General features: G+C 38.3%; 1 protein-coding gene across 7 annotated transcripts in view; it reads left to right on the top strand.

Moving 5' to 3' along the window:
- LOC110985308 (uncharacterized) overlaps positions 1 to 23,479 on the top strand; it is a 92,318-nt gene extending 68,839 nt beyond the window's left edge. For 4 of the 7 annotated variants that reach the window (XR_015427601.1, XR_015427600.1, XR_015427599.1 and 1 more), the window contains 3 exons: positions 7,542 to 7,839; positions 9,304 to 9,365; positions 21,037 to 23,479. Coding sequence is in view for 3 of the 7 variants with exons in the window: in XM_087145323.1 (XP_087001449.1) it covers positions 7,813 to 7,839; positions 9,304 to 9,365; positions 21,037 to 21,187 (240 nt within the window). In the remaining 4 variants the exon portion in view is untranslated. Of the gene's footprint in view, positions 1 to 7,541; positions 7,840 to 9,303; positions 9,366 to 21,036 lie in introns of those variants that run through there. The other 3 variants (XR_015427602.1, XM_087145322.1, XM_087145324.1) reach the window with 1 other exon arrangement.
- Positions 23,480 to 23,856: the final 377 nt, after the last annotated feature.

Here is a 23,856-nt window from a genome sequence, read left to right as displayed (position 1 = left end):
GGGATGAAGATGGTGATGAGGATGAGATGGTGATGAGATGAGGATGGTGATGAGGATTAGTGGTGATGAGATGAGGATGGTGATGAAATATGGGGAGAGTGATGGGATGAAGATGGTGATGAGGATGAGATGGTGATGAGATGAGGATGGTGAATAACTGTGTGGAACGTTTTTAGTCAGTTTGATGATGGCGCGAATGGTGGTCAAACTGATGGTACTGAATGTTGGCATCCATGACGATCATGGCCGCTGTATAGTTGTAACGATGGTCATTGTGAGAATGTGTCGATGAAATTAGTAACCATATGGTTGGAAATTATGACAGGGTTGATAAAGATAAAGTAATATTATATATTATGCAAGGAAATGTGATTTGACGGAGTCAGTAGAATGCATTCTTTTTAAAACTACTTAATAATGAATTCTAAAACAGAGTTATATAGGTTTTCTTGAATACAACATTCCTGCGTAACTGGGATTTGGCTCTGCTCGCGGGCGTCATCATCAAGGCTTTTACTTACTAGGTCATAATCAATACTAGCGACAAAAAACACAGTCATGAATGACTTTGACCTCGAGTTAATAAAATAACCGCTTCATTGACAGAAAAATTGGGTTATAGCCCTACTTTCTTTGAGAATTGATTGGCTAAATTGCCGACGTTACGACGATGAAAATAGAGCACACAATCAAAACTGTTTCAGATGTTAAAGGAGACCACCTCAGAACAATGTGTAGACAAATAGATTACAATCCTTTTCTCTAGCTTTTTACAACAGGGCGACCAGTTCTTTAGTTGTTGATTAATGACAAAGGAATAGTACCAGATGTACATTTTCAGCCATAATGTTTCATGGTGAAATAATTGCAGACCACTTTATCGAAAGCGGATAACTTTGTATGGGTTCAGTGACTTGTTATTCGTTGCCAAAGATTCTAGAGCTTTTTGCTGGAACATTTTGATTTTATGTAGCTAAAATACTGTGAACACACACATAAAAACACAAAATGAGAACACATTAAAATAGTTTTAGTATACGAATTACGAGAGAGAAGTGGGTTGGGGATAAAAGTGTCACTTTCAATGTCAGTCCTTACAAAGAGCATCTTGTAAAGCGCGGACTGGATGGTTTGGAAAAAAAAAAAAGATGGAAGCTATCAGCAGTCCTGCCACCTTCTTTTTTGCCGTTGAACGTAGACCCTTAGGTGGTTAATGCCTATGGGGGGTCTTCCAACCTTTAGTCGCAGGCCCCTAAAAACGACCATGAAGTGGAGCAGCTTTAAGGGAGGTGGTTGAACAAATGAAGAAAATTTCTGTTTCTAGAAAAGACTTGCGTGATTTTTTTTGTTGGGGGGTATTTCAATATACGGGACACGGGATTAGCATATATCGTCTACGTAGCGACATGGCCAGAGGCGTTTACAATGTGCATGACATTTTCAGTGAAGTTGAATATACTAATTTAATGCATCGCTCCAAGATGCCCATGATGGCGACTTAGGAACTTCAGCTTATATCACAGAAGCACGCAAATCTTGGAGTCTGGCGTGCGTTGTGTGTGGAATGCGGGTGGATCTCTAATTGTGCATGTTGATGGATTTGCTGCTCTGACAGTAGAGCGTGCCAAATATCAAATCCACCATTATATCAAATCCACCGACAGGCGATGCTGATAGCCCGCAAAATCTCGAAGGATTTAAAAAACACATGTTGGCTTGGGTTTTAAATTCCTGTGTATGACACAACAGCATGGAATTATGAAGTGAATTTGGCTTTGTTACAAAAGATTTATCGTTTCCATAATATTTTAATTTGAACGTTGCCTTGTCTTAGAAAGGAATCATCAGTGGGGGTGTTAATGATAAATACGAATTACTTTGGAAACTTCAATTCACTCTTTCCACCCTTACGTTTGTTTAAAAAATGTTTAATAAATTCATAGATAAAATGGTTCACTGGCATAGTTAGGTATATACTGATCTTTTTTTAAAGTTCTATCTATACACGTATGTTCACCCAGCACTGCCTGTGTGTCAAATTAGGTAGCACATGGGATTGTATGTGGCGGCGCATGACCGGAGTAGCCATAATCTGGTCCTGGTTCCTGCGATGATGGCTTCGAATTTTGATCAGAAGAGGTAGCGGTGGATACTTGTGCATGCTGTAGTCTTACAAGGAGACGCCGCAAAGCTGGGGTTTTCCTGAAGATATTCTCCACATATATATATTTGCAATGGACGTTAGTAATGACATGAAAAATCCAAAAGTGGAAGAGTGTTTTTAAAAGTGATATTGAGCCATTTTATGCAACATCGTCATTAGAAGCCAGTATCGATCTTTGACATATCATAAACTGATTTTTATCGACACCATTAAACCATAACTGAATTCTACACTATATTCGAATATCAACTGGAGTTTCGATTATCCAATAAAGCGCTGTGACAGAATAAAATCAGCAGCGAACCAGATTTTTAAGTACGTAAATCTGGCTTTGAAAACATTTCTAAGCCAACAGCCATCAGGATGACCTTTAGTTCAACGCTAGCTTCATAGGCCTAAGTATGTGTTTCACATTCTTGTGAAAACCCCTGTTGGAAGAATATATTGATTTGTTTTACAGGAAGAGAGGAAATAAATGAGTTTTCGCTGCTCGAAAAAAAGGCTACTGCATACGTTACATAAGATCATTGACTGACAAAATAATCCATCAGACGTCTATTTTCCATCACAAAAGCTCGCTGGTGTTCCAGTGTACGACCCTGAATAATAAGTAAAACTACGTTGAAGAAGGAAACATATACGTGCTATCAAGTAACACTGAAATGCTCACTTATATATATGTGGCTATGGGTTGGAAAAAGCCCTGCAAAAGTTGATGGAATCTCTAAATGGTTCAACGAATCGACGCTCACCCTCACAATATGTTACTGAGAAATACAACAATATAGTCCTTAACACGTCATTCTCGACTTAAACACCCCTGAACGTCTTCATCCTTATTAACATATTAATGCTTTTTCTCTGGGATCATTCATTGTTTGCTAAAACTGAAGTATGGCCGGTATTGAAGCATGACTCAGGTTGAATGGTTTCGGGATGAAAAGACTCGAGTACGGTCGAGTGAAGGAGAATCCCCGAATGAAAGGCTGTTCATGTTGAAATTAGACGATTTCCTAAGCAAGCTTTGTTCCTTGCCGTTGAGACTGTGCATGCTAGAATCAGAGAAGCCCTGTATTTATGGTCAGTAAACCCTCTTTGTCAAGACCAGACTACCAAACACATCGGCTGATAACAAAGCTCTGTAGGTTTTGGTGGCGTTTCTTTGGATGAACCCTGAGAGCCAGAATTCATGTTTAAAATTTCAGTGATCAAAGTAGCAGACCTTCTCCATCTTTAAACTTTTCTGATGGACGAGTTGTTGCAAATCTTAAATCCGCTTGTGGACAATATCGGTTGATATTTTCTCTATCACTAGAATTGCCATAATCTTGAGTATACATTTTTAAGTTACGCGTAGGGGTTTGTGTGGAAGGGGTCGAGAGCTTATATCGTTACCCGCCGAGTCCAAAGATAAGATGTACACCGTAGAACACTCTCTAATCAAATCCCTGAAAATGCTGATCTAAAAAGGAAAAGGCAGATTTATAGTGGCAAAGCGAAAGAAGGATCGAATGAATACTAGCCTTAGCATCGAATCAAACTGAAAATAGATAAAGATCAGTATCACAAAGGGAGAAGCTCTTCAATCCTTAAAGGTCAGTTTGAAACCCTCAAGCTGGCATTAGGAGTAGGATGTCTGCATAGTACGTTGTTACATCAGCCATGTTTCAGTTTAATTTTCTACAGCTCATTTATTTCTAATTAATGAACATAACGTGTGCAATCATGAATAACAATATCAAATCTCCAAACAGCAATGTTTTCAATGCCGAGATCCTTAGGCCCCCAAAATGTAAAACTGATGTCCTGAAACTGGCAGGTTGTAAAAGTTTGTTTGCAGTCGTCTCGGGATACCAAACTAGATCACAAGAGAAATGTGTCCTGCCAATACGGTTCCAGGCAGAGCATCTGCATAAAAATCTGCTCAAAAATCGACTGTAAGTGCATTTACATCGGATTAATTCAGATTTAAATAGAAGCAATTATGTCCGTATTAAATGAAGTTTGCTTCCACTGAGAGACTTCTTAAATCAGTACATATAATTCATCTCTATCGTATAGTCAAACTTAATGCATCCTCGTTAAATGTCATATTGTCTCAGAACCTTTGTGCTGAACGTTCAAAATGTATTTGTAATGGGTCTTACGATAAAAGGTTAATAATTCACACAATTTTTTATAAGTATTAGTTTAGGCCGATTGTTTTAAATCATTTATGTTGAAGTTAAAATGCTTTTGAATTGGATTTTTTTTATTGTCTTCCAAGTATTCAGTTTATTACCGGCTGCTTTGTTTCAAAACCAAAAATAAGATTACTTTACGCAGCATCGTTATTTCTGACTGCCAAAGTAGTAATGTTAGGTTGTGTGCTGGAATGTACGAATGCAATTATGCCGAGGTCTACAAGCGATTCCTGTGCTCAGATAGTGCACTTTTATTTGTGAAGAGTCCCAAACGAAATTATCGCCCCATTCACACCAGAACAATACCGCTGTTTCGGCCACGTCGTAAATGATGTTTTCGGTGGTGGATAATTGCTCCGTCAAATTTCTCCAGTCCGCGGGTGATAATGAGATTCGACCGCGGACTCAGTATGCAGAAATCGAATTAGGCTTGAGTGCGTGGGTGTCAGTACACTACAGCACAACCAACTTGGTCTCCATTGGAAGAGCCTTGTAGCCAGGTTTTTCCCAGCAAACCAGGGTGTCCTGACCCTACTTCCAGACCCCTTTTGTCAGGGAGATAATTAGAAGAACCCACAACAATGGGCACAATCGACCCTCCAAGACCTTAAAAAGGGGGCTTTTTGGATCCAAAGCTTGCTTTGTTCGCTTGGCTTTTGTGATCCTTTGGGGGTCCAGGAGTAAAGCTGATTATCGTGGAGGAGTGAAAAATAGAGGGGGAGAAATTGGGCCCAGTGGGTTGCCTACCGCAAGGTGAATTACCGGGTGGTATCAAAGGAATAGGTGTATCATCAAAGCCGGGGTGTGATAGTAGGTTTTTAACCACCACATATCCCACTGCCCTCGATGGCCAGAAGGAATTGCTGAGTAGGAAAAAACAAGGAATACGCCCAATCCGGCAAATTCTATGCGTGTTAACTTCACTTTGGTTTAACGGAGTAAAGTCATATAGAGGCTGAGGGACATCATGCAGGGTAAAATTGATGAGTTAGCTGACACAATTATAATTAAACGTGAGTTTTATGTTTTGGGAATGTAATTACTGAATTTAGTTTTTAACGACAGTCAATTTGCTCTTGGGTGGTTACCGTGAACGTGTAGGCCAACAATGCAATCTTACTTACATTGATTTAAATGCATATGCTACGATGACCCTAAAATTTAGAAGTTTTTCTGTTATTTTAATTGTCTTGCGCAGTAAACGAACTATCTACAGTTGAAAAAAGCAGATGTAAAGTCACAGTTATGCATACGAAGAGAATAATGGGATGACTGGTGTTATGATCATGGTACTGATAAAAGGGATTTAAGCGGAAAAATCAGTGACAGTGTTTTGAAATAATAGTGAGATTGTTTTGTTTTTAAATTTAACCATAATATACATTTAGGTGTCATATTCAACATCACTTTACCTCTTTTCTATTTCATGTCATTTTCATGATGAATGAAAATAGAATATAAATTACCTCGGACAAAAGCAAGACAAGTATTTATCCTAAATAAAAGCTTCAGTTTCATAGCCGGTGGACATCAAAGTTGATTTCTTACATTATTTCTGAAAACAAATCTCAGTTTAATTTCCAAATGTTACCTAGGTTTTAAGGTGATCCAGTGATTTTCTCAGAATATGTACACTATTTAGAATCCCTAAAATGTGCATGAGTGCCCAAAATTACGTCACAGTCGAAGTGAAACAAATCAAAACAAATATGCATGTATGTATGTCTCATTGTTTCAAAGGCATGTATAATGAAATTGTTAAACAAACTGGTTCTAATAAGTCCACCATAGCCACCTCGTCAAATACCAAACTAAATCAAACGAAATACACAGCATAAAGATACAAGTAAGTACAAGTAAACTTAGCATGAATAAATATACAAAATAATACGATTGTTATGAGTTGATCGACTCCATGCCACTGTGTGACTGAAGCAATTTCTCCCCTTTCCACAGTTTCATCCTAATTGACGCTATATCTGTTTTAGTTCGACGTGCAATGTTTAATTCAAATACGCAGTTACTGTAGTTCATTGAAAGTGTTTGTTAATCCCACTCATATACCAGTGTCTTTAATGAAAGAAAAGAATGATATGAGGATGTAGCAGTGTGAAATGTTTAGGGGATAGAATTATTGTAAAGTGCGTATATTGCATGGACTAGGCCCCTAAATTCATTTACCGGTATTAACTCTAAAAGTTGTTGATCTTGCTTAGTTTTGTGCAGTATTTTTTTAATTCTGCAGAGTTTCAAAGAATCTGTTCACAGTATTTTTTCTCAGCTTATTGCCATGATAATTTATTTTTCTCTGTATCTATAAAGCAATGATTAGAAAAAAGGTAGGCAACGTATTTGTATAATGTATTGCATCCTAGTTGTAGCACTTTAATTTATTGTTGTACTACAAGAATTCGGGCCGAAGATTAATAAATTATGCATTTCCCAGCAAGTTGTTCTAAGTAATACGATGGGAAAAAATGAATGAACTGTGAGCACTTTTTAATCGGCCATGGAGAACATAAACAATACATTCCCCAATAAAATCATGCAAATCTAATCTGAAATACAAAAGTCAACAACAAACGAACGTGTAATTTCCATGAAGTTACGAGAGGTTTGAAATTAATTGAATCTTGAGCGGAATAGTGAATTTCTTAAATAGGAGGAAATATGACTGAACAAAGGACAGGCTTTGCATGGACAAGAGCATACACTCAACAGTAAAGTGCTCTCACGTTATCAATATCAAGCCAGCCAAAGGCATTGTCCTTATCTCTTACCTCCATTCGTAGGATTCAATTTGTATATCTTTTCTTTTCGGACTGAATACCTACACATTGAATTCGCTTGTTTAGTAAGACTTTGTGTGGCTCTTTCTTTGCCTTATTTCGCCACCTCAAACTCCTTTTCAACCCCCAACCCCTCTATGGTTTTTAGCAACAAATGAAGAAAAGTATTTTTGTATCGGGCGCGCAAAGCCAATAATACGGGTTTTCTCCGCAAGGTTCTGCGTGCCTGGTCGTGTGAATGCGCTATACACGCTGTGATATTGTATGGTTAGGGTCAATACAGTGGGATAATTCTCACAAAGCATAGCCATGGCGGGCTTTATTTTCCCTGAATAACTTGCAACGATCGAGTCTTTATTCGTTATTCTCTTTTCAAATCGTGTTTCTTTTCCCTTCGAACCAAAGCATTATACCAAACGGTTGTTCCGAGGGCTTCCCAGTGCAGTTGTTAGCCATGGATCTATACGGACGATTCTCGTCAGCGCGAGAGAAATAAAGCCAACCAGCGGGTATTTGTGGTGCTGTTTTTGCCGGGCTTGGCCCGGGTAACATTTCGGGAGAATGACTGGCTTACCGTTTAGACGGAAGGACAGAGATTCCTGGTCGGTTTGCTAATGAGGGTATGCCGATCGCCTGACGTCACGGAGTGATTGCTAGTTTTCCGTATGCGTGTGTAATGATCTGTGGCTTACAAATACTTGAGGTAAGGGGGAAACATTTGAAAGTCCAGTCGCCATTTTCTCAGCCAAAATTCGCTTTTAGGTATTCCAGCACGAAAACCCCGTATATGTCGAAGAAAAACGAATAAAATCAACCACTGATGGCCTTAGCAGGACTTTGTTTTTGCAGAAACATTTCGGTCAGTGTTTGTTTGGGTTTGTGTTAAAGCCGTTAAACCTCCCGTGTCCTCACATGTTCATTTTAGTTCGTCGAAAAATCATTCTTTACGCAATAAATGGAATTTCTGTAGGATTTTCGGAAACAGTAGAAGGCCCACTCTTCGCGTCATTTCATTTACGCTCCTTTTTTACATTTGTTGTGAAAAGGGATATCAGAGAGTTATAAGTTTTTATAACTAAAATACATATCTCCAAGACAGATGGTTGCTTGGACATCCGATCTTACGTCTAAATTGTTTGTTTCTGAAATCATCTCGCTTCTTGGTGATATGTCCTATTTGCAGTAGCGATTAAACTTCCCCTGAAAACAGTCGTATGACTCGTCAACCCTTTAGTGTCTCCATTTCTGAGTAAAATGGCCATGTGGAGGTTACCTTACCATAAAAATGTAAGAGGTCAGTCTTGATTACTTTTAGATGGTATTAACTGTTAGCATATACAAAATTTCGTTTGTAATCGTAATGTTTTGTTTATGAGCTTGTACGCTTTCGTCTGTAGGTTGCAAAACAGTTTTACAGATCAACTCCCTTTATTTGAATCGAAAAATTTACATCACATAAATCTGAAATCAGTTTGATACATTTGTTTGTCAGGAAATTTTGTTTGAGAAAACGATTCGCATCACAATGTTAAGAGCCGTCTATAGCACTAAAACCATGTACTCAGCTCTTGGTTAACTAAATTAGTGTTTTTATTGTTTCATGACTGGAGAACAAGAAGACGCGGATTTTCAATTACATACCAGTGTTGCACGTCAACTCTCAAGAGAGAGGGACGGATAACCTGTTGACAATTTGGTAGAAATGTCCTGTAAAAATTAGATTTAAAAAGATTTTTTTTAAAAGTCAAATGCTTTTTTAGATCGCATGAGAACGTTGTTTGTCCCTGTAAAAGACATTCTACTTGAGCCGTGTTTTGGAGTCAGAACCGGTACATTATACGTATTTCATGTTGCATTTCTTAAACCACATGCTTTTTGACGTCAATGGAAATTTGGATAACTTTTTTCCCAACTCTTTTTTTTCCATTTGTACTGGGTCTTAGTGGTTGGCAGTACAAACATCATTTCAAATTATTTTGTTCTCACATACACATCAAAAATGCACAGAATTGAATTAACATCACTATATCTAAGTTAAAACGTCTTTTGGATTAAGTTGAATGCAGATTCATTAAGCCATAGTTTCCGCAGAGTTTCAAAGTCAAATTTACATTTTCGAAAGTGTACAGTGCTTTATATGGAAATGTGTGTTTTACTTTGTATACAGGGAAACATCTTGCCCTGTAGTGAAAATGGACAGATCCGCTGTTTTATCTGGGACAAATCAAGGTAATGATGTTTTTGACAAGTATAATCCTTGATTGATCATAATTATGCGAACCCAATTTTCTCTATTTTAAATGTTAAGTTATCTCAATAAATGTGCTTGAATAGCTGTGGTTATAAGGTATCGTCTCCTTGAAGTACCTGTCTTATTTTATTAAAATGATCCGTTTAGGATTAGCAACAATTTAACCAATCTATTAGCTCAAAACACTAACAAACCCTTTGAAAGTCCATCATTTAGAACAAGTTGTGTTATACATCTTCTCGAAAACCTGTTTCTTCAAAGACTTGGGAGGACAGGTGATAGGTGTACAACCATGAATAGAGGAGTATAAAACATTCTTTTTCTATCTCAGTATTGGTCAAATACGTGAAAAGAGGAAGCAAAATGCGTGAGTCTGAACCTAATACTAGACCTACGGTTGGATTGGAACCGAGGCCGGAGAGGTTCAAGATATGGGTCTCGCAGCCTGTCAATCCTCAACTAAAATAATGTCTTGTAACCTGTCCCAGCCAGAATAACTAGTCTCAAAGCAATCATGGTTGGCCTCGGGTTTAATAAAAAAATACCTCGTCCCCAGGGTTTTAGCTCAGCAACATCCGTGACACGCGAGTGCTACAAACGGCAAGCTTGCCATGAATAATTGCAGTGAAATGAGGCGACCAAAAGCCCATGAGACGGCATGTGGGGCCGTGTAAATTTGCTCATATGAACTGTTCATTTAGGGATGATGAGGGCAAATTAGTATACGGGGGCTAAACGTGTGTGACAATCCTCTTTCAGTCGTTGGTTCCTAGACTCCACTTTATGTTATTTATTACTGGGCTTCGATAAACGATAAAGGGACTTCAAAATATTACTTACTTCAGTCGCCTGTTATAAAAACAAAATACCCCCCCAAAAAAACACAACCCGGCTTATTGTGTCCGGCTCTTCACCCAAAAGGTTGCACATACTTGGAGGACAAGTATAAAGAAAGATCTAATAGCGTTACCGTTTTGTATTTCTCTTAGTTGTAATAAAAGAACACTATTTAATCAGTGACAACATTGTGCGTGTTATCGAGGATAATGCATTGTGTCGGACGATAATGACAAAGAAATACAAAATCCGTATCACCACTGATTACCAAAACTATGAATGAAACCGAATGAAACCAGCAATATCGGACAGTTCCTTTGGGAATTAAAAAAAATCAAAAAGACTTCAGGTCTTAATAGCCGAGTTCCGTTCAAGCCAAAACAACACCCTAACGGCTTGGCAATGGGTTTGGGTACGATAGACCAGCTGCCCCAGTATACCGCAGTGTCCCGCACCGTAACAGCCGTACTTTCGTACTCATTCAATTCATGTGAAGTTGTTCATTAAGATGACAATCATGTGCATGATATACCTTGTGGAGACGCAGGAGAATGGCTTGAATATGGTAGGTCTCCACAAATAATTTCTAAAAGTGTATAGGTCTCCACAAGGATTCCACGAAACTAGTATTTCGAAATCGCTCAAAAAGGAGACACTTGTATTGTGTAAGAATTTGTCGCAAATTGAAGTGTTTCACATACGGGACATTCGGTCGAAATTTCGGTCCAGGAGAGTGATTCATGTTGAAATGGGAGCATTTTGAAAACATCTTTTCACACTTGACCGTGTTAGTAAATTCTATTACAAACACACACGCTGACCGTTTGAAAAGGCAGGGTATCTCCGTGCACACAAAGACAAATTTCGGAATGGTTGAGGCAAAATCAAAGAAGAAGACCTTTATGTTGCATTCAGCAAATCGACAATGGTCCAAAATGAAATAGATCAATGTATTTATTTCTGGAAAAGTTTACGTAGCCCTCTTAAAATATTCTTAACTCAACTATATTAATCACAAAACTAAGTACTCTGAACTTTGTTGCGAACTTTGTTGCTGTTTGTTAGTCTGTTAAGTCAGTTATTCGAAGTTTTGAAAAAAATGTCTCGTATGGTTATTTCTGCTTGTTATGTAATTTCGTTTTGTCTTGTTTGGCCGTAGTTGTTACCAAGATGGGGAACGAAAGCTATTCTGCTTCATATACATATGCCTCACGTCGTTTAATCATCTTGTTCGTATTACTGTGCTAATGTAGATTCGTTTTATTATATATTTTTGTAAACCAAATCTTGTATTGTGATAATTAAGTACCAATGTTGAATAAATGTTCGGCAATTAAACTTAATTGATAGCTACCATTTCAATGCACATGTTTATGTTGTACATGTACTCATGTACGCATACAATATCCCCAGATAACTGTATCAAGTGCGAGTTGGATGGCATAAGTGGGTCTTTTTCTTATCATACAGTTATCAAGAAATGGGTAAATTTGTTTTACGATCCCAGTTATGCTGACTGATTATCATTGACTTGCTTAAATATAAGCAAATTAACAAGAATGCAAGGAGAAGTATGCTTGCCTTGGGTGAGCCTTCTTTAAAGTACTGTGAGAAAACTTCAGAGTATTTTCGACATGTAATTGAACATTGAGCACATGTGACTCACCACATGACGCTCGCGGCTCCCCCTTGCTCTGTTTTTAAGTCGATACATCAGCCTAACGGGTCTAAGAATGATGACAGCCTCTGATAAACCAGTGTAATATTGCAGTGTCTTTATTCCGTCAGACTGATGTCTACCATCTTTCACAAGACACGGTAAGCTGTGTACCGCATCCGTGCACCTTTTAGCCCGCTGTCTTCTTTCGGAGGTGGGCGAAGGGGATAAACCCAAAATTGAATAACCGGGAAATGAAATTGTGTCGGCATACTTCAAACCCTGGCCCCTGCCGGGTATTGCCAGGTATTGATCGGCAGCCGAGTTTGCTTAAGGTTTATCGACTGCCAGGCAAAAGACTGAATATACTGCTCAGAAACAGGGAAACAGGGGTCGCTTGCCCCGTAGGCTAAATACAGTGCGCTTGGTCAGGGTCCAACACGGCTGGCCGGGTGGAGAATGAAGCCAGAGTTTACCAAAAATGTTGCGTTGTTTGACAACTGATCTTGACCGGGGGTGGTTAGGATTTAACGAGGAATTCATAAAAATCAAGCCATGCAGGGCATCTAACAGGCAGGGGACTAAACTCACCTAGAAAACTGGGTAATAAATTTACCGTGGTTCTCGGCGCATTGGGTTGTATTTTTAAAATTTTTGTTAAATAAATAAATCTCAAAGTGTCTACAGCTAGTGTCTATCCACACTGCAGTTACTTCTAACTGTAAGAAAGCGTTGACCTCTGCATCAAGAACGCACGTGCTATTATTCAAGGTACAAGGTATTTGTTGCTTAAAATTTACTTGATTACTGATCATATTTTCAGCATGCATTTATTTTAATTTTTACGTCGCTCGTAAATCGAAAATACGGTTGTGCAGTTATTAAGTGAAGGGTCAGTGTTGAATAATTTGTAATCGTAATTGTCAGGCACTAAGTAAAAGATTTAGGGTTGTTAATAGGTACACTGTCAAACCTCTCGGATTTCCCCTTACAAGATACCGGTAGACATTTAAAATGTTCAGTTAATATCCTCCCTAAGTCCATATAAACTAATGCTTGGAGTGATACTTTATCAAAATGCAAGTCAGTTTTGACATGTGAAAATAAAAAAACAAAACAAATGCAGTCAACCTTTAGGAAAGACCTGACAATTTTTTCTGGACTTGGCGAGTTTCTCCACAGTGGTAAAAAATGAACTTCTACAAGTGGTGAAACATTAGTATCACCGAACAACTAGATCCTATCTGCAGTTTGAACTTAAACTGAAATAGGAATAAGCTGCTTCATAATGTATTTCCGCATATGGTTTCTGTCATCTTCGAAAAAAAAGCCACTACAGCTCCCTCACTTACACACGAAAAATGGGCGTTAATTAAAGTATATTGAAAAAAAGTAAAGTATATTTAAAAGTTTATGCTGTACATGGTTACATAAGACACTATTGCCGAATATATTGTATGCTGTATGTCCACTTAAACACAATTGAACTACCACATGACTAGGCTATATACTATCCCACGTCAAGTATCTCACATGCATGTTTATTCTCGAACGTGACTACTCTCCCACGTGTCCACCCTTTTACGTGAAATATTCCACATCAAGTTTCCTAGCATACTTAAAAAATCAGTAATGTGTTTGATAGTATCACAACTTATTACAATCGCAGTATTACAATTAAAGCGAGATAATTTCAAGCTATAATTACACCAATAGTCTTAAAATAGGGAAACTAATCACATTGGCAACCATCAATGACAGACGTTATCCGTACCCCAAACTCGCTCAACGTTTTATTCTCTCGCTTGAACTTTTAGGCAAACAAGTTTCATTGACCTCGGGCCAGCGTACTTCGCAAACAAAAGGTTTTATTTTTCCCCGCAGGAGAAAAAAAATGAGTTGATTTCTCCCTGAACTGCAAAAAGGTATAGACGTCCGCGTAGTGGGTGTGATTTGTTAGGTTTCTGCCTCCATGCACAAGTACTTTATTTCATTTGGATGGTACCCCTAAGGATTTGGCCCAAGCAGGTTCGGGCGCATTTTGTATGGGTCACTCGCCCTAGTGGTTTCTGTTTGAAAGAACAGCCCATCGACTCCCATCAGTCAGACCCAAGTATGATATGGGAACCAAAATGGCTAATAATGTTGTTTATCTACCCATTCAAGCGGTATTTTTCTTGCTAAAACGTCTCTAGGGGAACCAAACTGAACCAAACTGAACAACGGCCTACCAACGACCCACAATGTTGTAGGAGGTCAGGGCAAAACAAAGTGCAGCAACACACCCAGTTAGTGTTTTTCTATAATCAAATAGGGCAGTAGGCCTATGCGTATTACCCGTTTGAATTCAAAGTTAAATTGTTGTTCTCTTTACAGTCGGGGTTTTTTTCTACAAATTTTAAGGATCGTTTATGTCCTGTTCATTGCTTGACAAATCAGATAATTTTACATGTACATAAGTATGTGTTATATTATCTGAATTGTTCCTTTTTCTGAATTAAGCCTACGACTAACAATAATTCAAAGAGTGTTTGATTCTCTTGGCCACAGATTGAAATATTGGAAGGGACAAAAATCCCACTCGTTAATTGAATTTCTTATTAAATCCTTAAAGTAGCATTTCGTTACACGAGACAATAGCTTCTCAATATTGCCCTTTCGGAGATTGTTCTAAGTCCTAGCTCTTATATAATGAAAGGTTCCACACTTTCAAGAGGAGTGTATAGCTAGACAATTACAGCTTCTGTATAACATCTTCTTGAAAGTATAACTAGAATATGATTTTATCACAGTTTAAAGAGAAAAGACATGTTATGAAAATGTTTTAGTGTAAAACCCATTTCCTCCCTCACATAAGTGTACGTCAACAGTTTCATTGAGGTTTCATGTTCAAACGTGGAATAGTACGTATAAAACTACTGTACAAATAATAAGTAGGAGCTTCCTAGGGAATTTGTTCCTCTGATTGGCTTTTGAATTAGGGACAACCTTGACAAACGCGGTTAAACAAAATTGGAGCACTGAAAATCGAGAAATCGACACCATAATACATTCATTAGCAAGTATTCAATACCGATTTTTTCTCCAATATTATGGCATTGATCTCAAAGCTTTGAAGAAGCGAGCTGGACAGGAGGTTTGAATCCAAGCTGTTATTTCCAAATACTCTTTTTGTTAGAAATGCCTTAGGAAGTTTACATCTGTGATTTGCAGTCTGATGATTGTAGCTTTTGGTTTACAATAACGTGTTGAAAGGGAACAATATTCTCAAAACCAAAACCCAGTCGTCTGTTCAGACCATTGCCATCACAGTTGTGTTCCTCTTTAGGACCTACAGAAAGACTTTGTGGAAACGGGAGTTACGCACTGTTTTAAATGAGAGAATAGAGACTTCCTTGTATTATGCGCTTTGTAAGAAATGTTTATTATTATTTTTATCATCATTAATTTGGGTTGATTCTGGGTGTTAGGGTTGACTTATGATGTTATGATCTGAAATTCTGATCAAATGTTCTGCAGCTTTCACCCCACTGTGCGTATGAACCACATTCCTTTGCACAGTAATGTACTCAACTAGTAGATAAATGATGGGGTCACGATTCCTCTCAAGTAGAATTTCGTGTTTTCTACCCTTCCAAACCAAGCTAATCCACAGACACAATACATTGTGGCCATAAAGATTTTTCAAACAAGGATACCAAATACCCCAATCAATAAGTGCCGAATACCTAAGTGGACCTCCAACACTCTTCCTTCTATCACTGCCGCCTCGATTCCTTAACAGAAGTGGTGTAGGATTGAAACCCACATGCACTGCCACCCAAACGTCGCAAACTGCACGAATCACATGTCCTCGTTATTTTCGCTCGAGTGGGATCTTAAGTACCTTAGATGCTTTGTTGTTCAGAGATAGTATCCCCAGTTCTGTCACAAATCCGGTAAGGAAAAGTGATAGAAGATGATCAGACGACCATGAAGGTCGCCTGTCACCACATATCACACACCTCTGTGTTTCCTCTAATTACTAGGCATATACACGATATACTGCTCGTAAAGGAAACACACTTCACGTAAATTGTTGTAAGTACTTGTGTATTGCAATATTTCCGTTTCTGTGTACATGTGTCTTATTTCATACCAGTTTACGAATGTTCTTATTCTCTTGGTCAGATTTTATGCAAATTTAACTTGCAAAAGGCTAATTAAGAGTAGCTCTTGGAAAAAGGAGATAGTGGAGAAGTTTCTACTTGAAGAAATGAAACAGGAGTTTAGAGATCAGTCATTTCCAGCATACTGCATGCAGCAGTGATTGTGCGCAGTTATCAGCTGACTGAAATCGAGTTCTTATGTTTCCATTTAATCATATAGGAATTCTCTGCGGATAGACAGTTTTAAAAAGTCTCTGTACCCGTTTTTGCTGACTGTTGACCCCCTTTCAGCACAATTATTGTCAGCTGCAATGTTCTTGGTGGCATTTCGCTGCTTTTTTCTGTATGCTGTTCTTTTGAATTTCTACACTTTTCTGAAACTGCTGTGTATCACATACATGTATATGGTGTCTAGGCAGGGAAGTATGCTTCATTCTTCTGCTACCCTGGCAATCATAAACCTGCATGTTGGAAACCATTAAAAATTGCAAGGCGTTTTTACATTGTTGGCCGGGTAATTGGTGTTATTGTGGATAAAAAGCTGTCACAGTAAAAGCCGTGATACAGGTTTATTCGGTTCTTTTCGCTGAATTGTCATGTCTGTATACACTTCGAGGAGATGATGCTTGGCTAAATCCATAGGAAAACTATGTGATCAGTAACAAGGACGTAGCTCTCTCGCGTTTAAGTAATTTGCAATAATCGTCCATATGTTTCGTTAAAACAGTTGCAGTAACTGTCGGTAGTTTTAATAACATATTTCCAGTTGCTTTTTTTCCAAGTGTATTTTTCTGTGCGAATTCGCACATAAGGGGATAAAGTCAATGAGAGTTCCGAATGATTTGTTATTCTAATGAAACCATAAACATATCCCTGTCATTCCATGTCTTCAAGAGTATTAGTTGCCCTAAATCTTGAAATTGGCTTCTTCTGATATTTAGGGAGGAACAGATCTCTTTAGTTCCCAGGTATGTCAAGTTGTCGGGGATGTTAAAAGCACAGACGCAGGCTTGCCATTGGGTATCTTCAGACTGTAATTTGGATGTTGAAAGTTTTTGCACCGGAGATATGTGGAAGATCACATGTTGATAATCGAATGCGCCCTTTCGCCTTTCCCTTGTTTACCATATCATCAGTGCATAACAGTCTTAACACTCGGGGATATAACCTTTCTACGGGTTTATAGAAGTGTCATTAAAAGGCGCTCCAACAAGATCACCATTCTGTAATGTTTGGATGGAATCACCCACTGACGCCATATGCAAGCAATTACCAAGCGGTCCAGGAAAAATCCAGTACCTTGAAAGGGGGCTAGACGGATGCAAATATAAAATCCAGCGGGTGTAATGGCAGAGTTTAATGGCCGAATTTCGAATGGCTCGTTTGCTTTTGTGATGTGGCTGTACCCGCCCCATAGTATTCTCACCAGATAGCACCCATCGGAAAAAGAAAAAAAACTTGCTTTTTTACTTTGTGGTTGGAAATATTTGCATTGAGTGGCTTTTGGCACCTTGGGTAATTAAAGTGTCTCTTTCATGCCTTGGATGGGAAGGTCAAAGATTGTGTCATTTGTTTGATAAATGCATCAAACAAGTCGTTCGAATTTCTTTGCAATTTACATAATATTTGGAATGTCTATTTTTGGTATTCTTAACATTCCTGAATGATATTTGCGTTGTTGATGAATGATTTCTGTTGCACATGTACAAGAATGGAATAACCCACATTACAATGAATTTGCTTATCAACAGAAACAATTTTGTAGGCAACAACATAAAAATGAAACCAAGTTATGTTATATATTAACTCTATAAAGTAAGACCCTCGTGGGAGGCGTCTGTCATTGTCGGGTCATTATCCATCGTTAAGCTTGTTGAAGACCTTTCTTATGTTTGCTGCCACTACGAATAAAAAAGGTTCAACTGGGTTAGAATCAAGCGAATTCAATTAATTGTCGGAACAGTAGTGAGTGTAAATAAAATCTGCAACGAAGGTTAGTTCAACATGCCTTTAATATTTTGCAACTAAATTAATGTCATGAAGTCAAATATCAATTTGAAAGACATGATGATATACTTTCTGAAAAGATAAGATTACCCCGATACAATGGAAACTTAATGCAGCACTTTCTTATAATCGTTTGGAGCATGACTAATGTCGTTTTCTGTCTTGAGCACCGGTTCCCTCCTTAGGTTCCAATTTTTCCCATTGGATAACACACAATTGACACCAAGCGAAGGTTCCTGTTGTATTTCATTCGATAAAAATACTTCCACGTAACGAAAGTATATTCAACTTATGTAGTTATGACTCGCTGTCAGCTCCTTCCCAGGAGTCAGACGAAGTTTTGAAATCCGAAATTAATTTATAAGCTTCAAGTGAAATATTTTAAGTATGTAGTGTCACTCTTGAATCTCAAAACCACATCTACTGCGGAAATATTGTTTAGAGGGAATTTTCGTTAGTTTTGGACAAGGCATTATTCACCCGGACGTTGGAACAGCACAGCCTGCCACGTGAGAGCAACGTTCCCGGGAATGAAGCGTGTGCATCCGGTCAAAATAGAGCCGGCAAAGCCCCGGAAATCTCACCTGACTGTTCAAGCAGCAGTTTTGCCTATTTAGCCAACATGAAATCTTAGAATTGCTGACTGAGTGATCTTAGTGCAAACTGGGATGTCCATGTTTGCAGCTGCTTTCGAATAAGTGACATGATTACCTTCTATTTCTTCTTTGACAAGGTTGTAACTTTCAGACCCGTGAATTTTCAACTGCATGCGATGTTGTGCATGTTAACATTATATAAAATCACATGTTTAAAGTAACCACTGTGTACCACACACAAATATTTGGAGTACAGCGTTCCATTAAATTGAAAGCATGCGTCGCGAAATTTAAAATCCCAATCAAATGAAACTCCATGTATGTCGATGTATGTTCAGCACGAATTAAAATTAAGCACCGGTTTGATTTTTCTTAGAATGTATTTTTTTCCGCATATGTGCCTAGGGGCAAGTAGCACACCAAAGTGTGATGTCTGTGTCTCGTCCCCTGCACATATATTTAATTCAAGCTAATTGCGAATGTGCGTCATGGAACCCAACATGGCTTAAATAAGTTTTATGAATCATGCCGCCATTCGTGTGCTATGGACCATGCCACCCTTTCAAAGTTTCGGTGTACCAAGTCATCCGTCGGACTTTATAAAATCCATCATTGTGTGGTTGAGTTGTGACCTCGAATAAATACACCCCCAACGCCTGGCAAATACTCCCTTTATCAATTATCCTGCCAAGAAATACCCTTGCACCAGACACGCTGGAACCAGCCGCTTTGTTATGTTCATCAAATCCGGTATTCGGGCCCCATTGTTCTGGGGTTGGTAGCCCCGGTTGCAGTGGGTAGAACGCCTGAGGCGAGGCTAGGTCAGTCGCAAAGGTCGTGACCCCTGAAGAGTTCTGAAAGGAATGCAGAAATCCAACTAAGTGATTCTCTCATAGCTGCGGGATATTGACAAGGGAATAATGAAAAACGTGAAAACCGCATTTCGAAAGTAAAAAAGTGAATGACTGGAAAAGTGGCGATGAAAACCCTGGTCTGGTGTAGGAATTTTGACCCTACCTTTAAATTTGATGGCAATTTAAGAGAAAAGGATCTATTGAAACAAACCTGGGAGTGGGAAACTCCCACAATGCTCAGTTGACGATCGTGAATGAATTATCATGGATGATACCAACATTAAACGTTGTCATTACTTTTAACATGAGGGATGTCATTCGTTGCTGCTGAATTTTTTATAAGGTCTTCCTTGTTTGGATCGTAGATGCTAGCTGCTCATGATGGAAATGTAACATCAGTGGTCCAATCGGTTGAGCGCCACCATGGTTGACAGCTTCGAGTTGGCCGTTACTCTTTGTAGCAAAGAAACTCCAATAACTTTCTTCTTCAGGACTAAAAGATTGGTATGGGTTGGCAAAAATAACACGGGAGGATCCTCTACCTATCTTTCATGTAAGACTAAAATTCTGAAGTAGGGGAACATTACATGTAAAATTAAATGAGGAGTAGTTGACAGAAAGGATCTATGCATATGCTTGATCGTAATTGCAGTTCTTGGGAAATGGAACCTCTGAATCCATTTAATAAGAATTTGGCGAACTATAATAACAAATACATTTGAGCTAGTAAATAAAAATTCGCAGTGATACATTCACGACAGACAAAACATAGGAAAATAAAACGAAGAGGAAACACCATTGATTTTTAAAGCAGTCCACCTATAAAGTTATATAACTAAAAAAGGAGTAACTGTGAAACTATGAAGTTTTTCGAAACATTTGTTCGCATGAAAAAAAGTGTCTCGTCTCCATTTGAATGTCTAAATTTTAAGTTCCTGGTTTAAACAAAGTTTAACAAACAAGAAATGGGTTGATTTATTCGGTCTACCGACTGCCTTTCATCCAGCCGGCTTTCGGGGGAAAAATCTCTATTATTTCCCTGTTTCCTTTATACTCAGAAAAATGGTTTTCGTTTAAGTTCAGTTTTTGTGCGTGAGCATCCATGCACAAGGCGCTGTAATGGGTGCGGTGAGGCAAAGCCTGGGACAAACAATCTATTTCTGGGGAGCATGCTTAGGTTTACCAGCATCATGGGTCAGGGACGGGGAATGAACTCCGTGCTTGTTATATGCCAAACCTTAATACATCAGAAAAACAGGATTAGAGTCTGAAGGCTGTCATGGCTTCCCAAAAGTGTTGCAAATGTATAATTTCAGAAACTTCCCCGTTAAGGACACGATTCTGAATAAAACACTCTGGATTTGGTAAAACACTTTGGTATAAAACCCGAAGGAAAACTATTTATTATTCAACCTGTAATCTTGTTTCGGTCCTTCATTTCATATGCTGTGTCTTTGATGATTATTTGCGTATATGTAAACTCTGGTAACATGAAATTTCTTAATTGATTTGGCGTCTGTTTTTCTTCTGTTGTTTTTCTTCTGTGACAGGTGTCAAGGAGGCGAAAATGTTTATCCAAGAGCCGATACAAGACGCTGGGGATCTCTTGAAAGAATGATGTTGCGACTTCGACTTTCTCAAATTCCTCACCAAAGGATATTGTGGACGGTGAACGATATATTTTGCCTGTTTTTCTTGTAACCACACTCTCTGTCTGCAGTAAAGAAAACGAGATCACAACAAACCTCCAGCTCAACAGGGACAATTGATTTTTCTAGAATTCTTTTGGGTAAAATTGTAAGCACACATTCAAATGACCTCTTGAATTTGGGTATCTATACCAAATGACTGCATTTAGTCACCAAACCTTTAACTCGGTCTTCTCTATTTTTAACGGAAAACACCCCGGTACATGATGCCTCTTGCATTCAGTGTTTAAATACTGAAGTTTACTATTGGTATAAATTTTTCATAACACTCGTGTCCTCGACAGAGGTGCATTTGCGCTCATTCAAAATATGTCAGCAAAATCATACTGATGAATGCATTGCTCTGTTTTGGCATGGCCGCTGCAAAGAATTAGTATCATCCACAAAATGTTACGCCATGATTTGTTAGAGGAAGTTGAAATAGTTCGGCAGAGAAAATCGCCGCTTAATTAGTCTTGCATCTACTTACCAAGGTTTCGTCGGACGGGTGTTAAACCTGCTGGTACATTTTTTAAGCAACCCTCAAAGATTCCATTTAACGACTGTAAAATTCTGCAACTTTGTTAAGTGAGTGAAATTTATCATGAATTTTAACAAAAACCTCTTTATTGCTGTTCGGAGTAGGAAAACTTTTGAATTTTAAGTTGTCTTTCACTAAGGACCACCACTGACTTCATCGAGGTTGTGCACAATGGGTTAACTTTGATTTTTAAGCACATCTGATAAAGATGGTTTTGTAATGTCTGAGTATACAAATTTCCCGCACTGTGCTGGCCGTTTGTTGGAAACTGTGCACATGTCGCTTATTCAGTTACCGAGTCTTTTGGAGATTTTCGATGCCGATTACGACCTATAATGTCCTCTTGCCAGTCTGCATGATTTCAAAAGAACCTCCTGAAACCGGTAATTGTGAACAATCTACAGTAATTTAGCTGATGAGTTTCACAACAAAAACGTTATCATCACCTCTTGTTTGCATGACTCTTTGAATGGGTAAATGGCTTATCATCCTACTGTACATTCTGCTTCGTAAGATATTCCTATGGCAACCCATTGACTCTAATGAATGCAGACAGATAGACTTCAAATAGAAGATAAACCACAAAAATGTATTTGTCTAGAGGCAGTTATTTTGATAGAGACCTGTTTCAATGCGAAATTTCTTATCACATGAGAACAAAACAATCTTGTGATTTGTTAAGGTCGATAAGGAAAAAGGAAAGGAAAAAAGGAAACACTTAGAAAAAAGGAAAAGATAAAAATGTCTATCGCAAAAACATACAGTGGCGTGTTCTGGTAAAAACCACACCCGTTCTCAGCTCCATGCAGACTGAGTAGGAGTTACGAGAAAATGGTGGAAATTATTCCCGGCCGCTTGAAAATTGTACGTTAATTAATGATTGTGTACATCAGCAAATTGTAAGGGAGTTTATCTCGGCAGAGCATTTATTGCAGATAAAAGAATCGACTGAAGTGAAATAAGTCCTAAAGGATATTTCAATCAATACCTGTAATCATTTAGTTTCGTTACGTTTCGCACCTGATTGACGTAAGAAAATTTAAAGGGTCACTTGGAGATGCTTTTGTTTGTTTTGTTTGTTCGTTATTCATCTGGGTTGTTTTGACTGGCTCTCAGATTCACTTCATACTATGAAGCTGGAAAAATGCCGAATCAAATCAAACTTTTATTTTGTTTTTCTGGAGAAAAGTATAAGAAATTGGAGACAAAATAGACAAAATACAATTAGGAGTAGAGTAAGGAGTTCGAATTTTCTTAGGATGGTAAAAAGATATGAACTTCATCAGGAGTAAGAATTTAGGAAAGAAATAAGACTTTGAAAACTTTTAAGAGGGCCATAATCCTTCAAAAAAGCGAAAAAGTCAAGAGTAAGTGGAAATTGACGATGTTGTCCGGTCGCATGGTGCTGTTCATGAATACGCCGCTTTTAAGATTGATCAGATAGGCTTGCCGCGTAATTTGAGTACCCGCACTTTTCTACAAGTAAAACCATTTTATAAGTCTGCAGGCGATTAATTGTATAAGCCAAACTACTGTGATTGAGTATGGATCATGATCACTTGCTGTGCTGAGGCATTATTAAATTAATAAATATGCCGTATGCTAAATCTTTGGCTATTTGGATTGAAGAAGCCTCCACTATTTTATCTAATTGTGCAGTATAAGACCCTGTACTTCAGGGATTGTTACTTCAGGCTTATTGTTGTACATATCATTGGTAATGTAAATTAATAAAACTATAAAGCAGAAATTTGTCTTCAACAACTTTTCAGAGCGTTGCTCGGTTAAAGGTGTCTTCGCAAGGTTGATTTCACGCCTATATTCTTTAAGTATCCAATTAGTCAAGAAAGTTTAATTTGGAACCTCCCTTTTAATTCAAGAATTCTTACTGTACGAAACACGTTTTTCACATCGATACTGTGGCCTTGGAGTGTCTGTATATTAGGGGTAAAACCTCTCTCCCTTCTTATTGAAATTGCACTTTCATAAACAGTATTTTAATTAAGGGACATACAGTTTGCACAATGGGCCCGGGAGGAGATTGGCGATCCCGGACTTTTGTGTATATTAGCAGAGCAAAGATATATCCAGCGGAACTAGATCTTGCTGAATTTGGACTCCGATCATAGAAATATCCAATT

The sequence above is a fragment of the Acanthaster planci genome, linkage group LG14, assembly GCF_054643075.1.
Source record: "Acanthaster planci isolate LZ-2023a linkage group LG14, COTS_SCS, whole genome shotgun sequence".
Lineage (NCBI taxonomy): Eukaryota > Metazoa > Echinodermata > Asteroidea > Valvatida > Acanthasteridae > Acanthaster > Acanthaster planci.
The sequence above is the reverse complement of the archived record's forward strand: the minus strand, read 5'-3'. Positions and strand labels throughout refer to the sequence as shown.